The sequence below is a fragment of the Glycine max genome, chromosome 4 (genome assembly GCF_000004515.6).
Source record: "Glycine max cultivar Williams 82 chromosome 4, Glycine_max_v4.0, whole genome shotgun sequence".
NCBI lineage: Eukaryota > Viridiplantae > Streptophyta > Magnoliopsida > Fabales > Fabaceae > Glycine > Glycine max.
In genome coordinates, this window is record NC_016091.4 from 2908349 (window position 1) to 2913267 (window position 4919).

Consider the following 4919-nt stretch of genomic DNA (forward strand, 5'->3'; position numbering starts at 1 on the left):
TTCATTGTTTGCGTGCCTTTGGGCAGATTGAGAAACGTGCTTTTTTTGGTGGTGGTACATATTTCTCTCTTGGATAGATTGGGAAACGTTGGATCATACATGGAACTCCAACAGATCTCGTAGTATCAATAATAATCTGTACACGGTAAGAATGCACTAGCAGCACAAGTGCTAATTACTATAAAACAAATATTAATAGACTCTCGTTACTTCCTTTGCAACTTGTTCTTGTAACTAAGTCTCACATTATCCCTACTTTAATTACCCATGCATTTTGATATTAAAGGTGTCTCATAACCGCCCCACTTTTATGATCATTACGTCCCGGGGTTACAAATGGTATAGCGGTAATGGTAATAAGTATGATCGAACACCTGGGTGCAATGGAAGGATTGAGTTTTAGAGTGAAATTTATGATCCAATTCTACTCCAACTTCCCATGTTCACTTCAGTTATTAAGGCGTTTAAGAAAATCTATTGGAATTGAGAAAAGAACAAATGGCATTTACATTCTTATATGTATGATCTAAACCTGTTTACAAATTGTATCCACAGAACTAATAAAACCTTGCAGAAAACAGAAGCAAAACTATGTGCATAGCAAGTATCTAAAATTGAACTCATATGGCATAATATGTACAAATTGTGAGAGGGGGCCGGTTTTTCTTTTCTCAAGGAACTTAATGGCTTCTTTCCCCACATCACTTGGTAGTTGGAGGCATATCCAATCCAGCAATGATTCCAAGTCTTTTGCAAAGTCCAGTAAATACCAATCCAGCAACTTCGGGATAAGAAACTTTGATATCGAAATTCCAACTGCAGCCTGTAAATATTCTCTTTTTGCCATTTCAAGTTCGTTCTCAACCTGAGATGCTGTGTAAATTCTCACCTGCAAATGGTAAAGTTCATGAATCAGCAACGTGACAATGCAAATTGAAATTATTGAGTGCAATATAAAAACAGACGTTTACAATCAAGCAAATTAACATAAGAAATGGATTTTTCATTGGACAGTGCCTTGGTTATAGAAGATAAAAAAAAATCAATGTAAAGTAGGCATCAACTTACAGCAGGAGAGGACCAAGTTCCACAGGATAGAGCAAATGTCACTAGGGGTTCTGACAATTCCAGTCCATAAGTTTCATGATTTTTCCCTCCCTTTGATAATGTCTGTTTAGAATTTAGCTGTAAGAAGCTTATAATTTTCTATATATTCCCACCCAAGAAAAACTAGACTTGAAATGGAAAGAACTTACAAATTTCCAGTGATAAGGAAGTCTTAAAATGCAATGTTCTATAGTTGTTGCACTTAGCAAGTGTCCACCCACATTTATTGTTGCCTGAGTAACAAGAAAATAGCATAAATTTTTTAGCATACCAATGCTATTGCACTCAACTCAGGGGACAAACAAATGCATTGCCAACTAATCAGAAGAAGAAAAGCTTTCTAGTAGATCATACCTTCTGCATCAGCGCAGCAACCATTTCAGGACTCTCTGGTATACCATTTTCTATGTACGCCTGAAGCAAAGCGGAACTTAAATAAGCTATTACTGCTTTAGAAGAGTGTTTGGTTCAAAGAATGGTTCTGTCAACAAGGACATTTCAGATGACACTACATGTTAATCTAATGGACATAATTGACTTACATTCATCATACATGAATTGTAGATGTTGATCCAGAAGGCAAGCTTCTCCTGGTGGTTGAGGTTCTCAATGTTGACACAGGCTAGTTTTCTCAGAAGAAGCCTGCAAATTTTGGAAAATTAGAATATTGTAACATCTAAGTGACTCGATTGATAAGTGTCAAGGAAAAGGAAAGTGAATTCTAGTTTGAAAAGAATATAACATACTTCAACCGATGCAGTAAAAACAAAGACTTCGCAGTTCGTTTTGGATCGAATGATTTAGTTTCAATTGAACGTAATTGCTTGTATGGACCAATATCCCTCTTTCCAAATTCCAAACAGATACTATAAGGATCCCAAAACTCAATTCCTTCTACACAATTTTTAGATTTTGGAGTTCTTAAGGGTGGTACATCAGCTGTAGAATCCAAATTCTTTGCAGCACTCATTCTCAAGATAATGCTTGATAAGCACTTAAGAATATTTTCAGAGATTATATTTGGACTTTCATCCCCTTGTGGATTTTCACGTAGATTTCTTACTTCCGCAATTGGCTGGTCCTTTAGCCTTAGTTCTTGCTGCACAATTGGAAAGCTCACATTTATTGACTTCAAAAACTTTCTCCATTTTTTGACTACTACTCCTATTAAACAACTGAAAATTCTTTAAACACATGACACACCTGCTTCTTTGGAGGATCGCGACGTTTCTGCAGTGATTTATTGTCAATGGGAAGTTTCTTAATTGGCGATTTTGTAGTTTGGCCTTTACATGTGGATTGCTTGTTGCTCTTGAAAGAATTAGTACATGATTGGTTCTCTTTTCCATGTCTATCCTCTGGCAAGACAAACAACAAGAGGTACTAAATGAAATGCATGCTCAATAATGAATCAGCTTAATCTCAATTGGTGGCACATAAAGCCCAGTTACTCACTTGGAAGCGTTGTTGTAGGCCTAGTTTCAGATGTTGCAGCATCATCCATTGTCTGGGATAGGGACTTCAATTTACCCAGTTTGGGACTACTATTTGGGCTTGCATTGTTCACTCTTGCTGATTGCTCGAGTTTCATCTTAGAGGATGACATGTAGACAGCTTCCTGGTACAAGTCCTGCCTAAAATGTACAACCTGCTCTTCAAGCCTAACAATTTCTTCTTCCAGCACTGCCACCTCAGCCAGAAGTCCTAGTGTCTAGATTTTTCAGAATGAATACAAAAGTCAAATAGTCATGTTTCTGGAACATGATAACCTCCTCTATAAAACCCTTAAAAAAAAATTCAATTGTGTTCATTACCCTTTTAAGCCCTTTCTAGTTTCTAACTTGCGATTATAACTTTTAAATGATTTATTTCATTATAGTACTAGTTAATAAAAGGGAAATAGTATATCTATTTTACACAATCATCAAATCACAAATAAACATGTATGGTAAGTTTAAGATATTTTACAATAACTACCTTATAAGTAATATCTAGCATGATTTTTTTTATGGGTTGATAATAAAATTACAGAAATTAAACTCTTGATAAAAAGAAGCTAAACAACAAAAAGAGAGATTACTAACATAAGGAGGGAGATATGGAGGAAGACGAGGCAAAGCTCCCAAAGGCCTGTTGAAAGCTCTCTCCAATGCTCTGTGGATGTTCTCCTCTCGCTTAAGCTTCTTCTTCAACCTGTCCACCTGAAAAGTAAGTTGGAGACTTCATCTCAGTTGCCAATTAGAAGCAAGAAAGTGAAACCCAGATAAGAAATTGGAGAAGAAACTATGCCATTACATCTTGTTGCAAAGCCAGTTTTCTGTCTTTGCTTGAAGTTTTTCCACCCTTAACAGCATTATTTGCTCCCCCTCGCGAGCTTCCCCGCATCTCTGCCTTTTCATTCAAGGCTTTAGAGGTTAGAATCAAACTATGCAATTAAAAGCACAGTTTGAAAGTACGCGTATGTCTTGTGCCAGATTCGCAAGTAAAAATGGAGAAAAAATATTGAAAGCTTGAGATTTACAGAACCCAACCCAATCATGAATTATGAAAATAAAGGGTATCTTTTCTTTTCCTCAATTCATTCCCTTTTTATGATACGGTACTTAATAAAAAAAATGCTTACTTTTCAGAATTTCTGGGATCATTGATCATTAAAAACTGAAGCCATAGCTTTGGATGAGATTGAGAACTCTCACGCTATCATAATCATAATTAACAATAACTATTATTGTAATCATAATTTAATAATAATAATAATAATAATAATAATAATAATAATCTATAACTATAATAATTGAAACTTGGTGTACTGTAGCAACCGTTTTTCAAAAATACAATGGACAAAAATGTACCAGGTTGAGTTGTGACTTTAATTACCTTTTCATGTGACACTGTCGTTGGAGTTGGAGCTTTCCTATGCTGCAGCCTCGGCCTGACGCTGGTGTTCATCTTTTGCACTTCTTCTAAATCTGCTGCAACTGCATGAATATATCGGCCACTGGAAAGTGGAAACTCAATTGTCAACTTCTATAATGGTAATAGTAATAGGCTGCATCTATCAACTTGCAAGAAGACAAGCTTAGTGTGAAACTGTGATCAAAGTACTGAAACGGAAGTACCCATAAGCCGAAGGAAGCATAAAGGAGATAAATGGTATGCTCGAGAGAAGAAGACGACAATGGGAGTGGGGGCGAGTCCAATTCCACCACTACTACTAGGCTTTTAACTGCTTCAGATCATGAAAACGGTATTTAAAGGACGGTTCTTTTAACAAAGCCACATGTTCAAGAATTAAATATTTAAAATTTTAAGAAAACAAAATTTTACTTTTTGGAACAATTATGTTGTAAGCATTTTCTTATAAGGAAAGAGAGATGGATTTTTTCTTCTTCTATTGAACGAAGTATTTTTTTATGTAAATCTTATTAAATAATTTAAATGCGTTTTTTTTCTTTCTTTGTAAGTGATTCCTGCCATGTTTTTTTGCCAATGAAAGAAGGCATCCAAGCCGAACAAAGAGCATAGAGGAATTTAAGAGTGTATCTAGCAGAGAAGTTTTGAAGGAAACAAGGATAATTTTTAAATTTAAAAATTGTGATATTTATAAAGGTAAATAAAAATTAAGTTATTAAATTTTTAAATTTTTATTTAAAAGTATTTTATTTCCATCAATTAATTTTAACTTACTATTAATATAAGTTTAAAAATAATTATTAAGAAATAATTTTACGATATGAAATAATCATAATCATAATTAATAACAATATATTTTTTTAATAGGCTTGTTCCATTAATATAAAATATTTTTATAC

General features: G+C 34.5%; 1 protein-coding gene across 4 annotated transcripts; it reads right to left on the bottom strand.

Annotated features, from left to right (window-relative positions):
* Positions 1 to 490: 490 nt before the first annotated feature.
* On the bottom strand, positions 491 to 4681 carry LOC100807554 (uncharacterized). 4 transcript variants are annotated; one of them, XM_006577945.4, is made up of 12 exons: positions 4227 to 4681; positions 3985 to 4105; positions 3403 to 3498; positions 3192 to 3308; positions 2563 to 2818; positions 2311 to 2465; positions 1854 to 2206; positions 1650 to 1749; positions 1462 to 1521; positions 1257 to 1340; positions 1069 to 1170; positions 491 to 889 (listed from the first exon to the last, which is right to left on the bottom strand). In XM_006577945.4, the coding sequence occupies exons 1-12, from the start codon at positions 4244 to 4246 to the stop codon at positions 590 to 592; spliced, it is 1764 nt and encodes a 587-aa protein (XP_006578008.1). In that variant the 5' UTR covers positions 4247 to 4681; the 3' UTR covers positions 491 to 589. The 4 variants fall into 4 exon arrangements, with proteins under 4 accessions (XP_006578008.1, XP_006578009.1, XP_006578010.1 ...); XM_006577946.4 differs by having other exon boundaries at positions 3403 to 3494; positions 3985 to 4578; XM_006577947.4 differs by lacking the exons at positions 3985 to 4105; positions 4227 to 4681 and adding an exon at positions 3731 to 3778.
* Between the last annotated feature and the right edge of the window lie 238 nt (positions 4682 to 4919).

Bases quoted from the DNA above. Each gene is read 5' to 3' on its own strand.
- LOC100807554 (XM_006577945.4), bottom strand. From the start codon at position 4,246: ATGCTTCCTTCGGCTTATGG. The intron at 2,207-2,310 runs GTGTGTCATGTG...CCAATTGTGCAG, and splicing joins GCGATCCTCCAAAGAAGCAG to CAAGAACTAAGGCTAAAGGA. The intron at 1,341-1,461 runs GTATGATCTACT...CTTGTTACTCAG, and splicing joins TTGCTGCGCTGATGCAGAAG to GCAACAATAAATGTGGGTGG.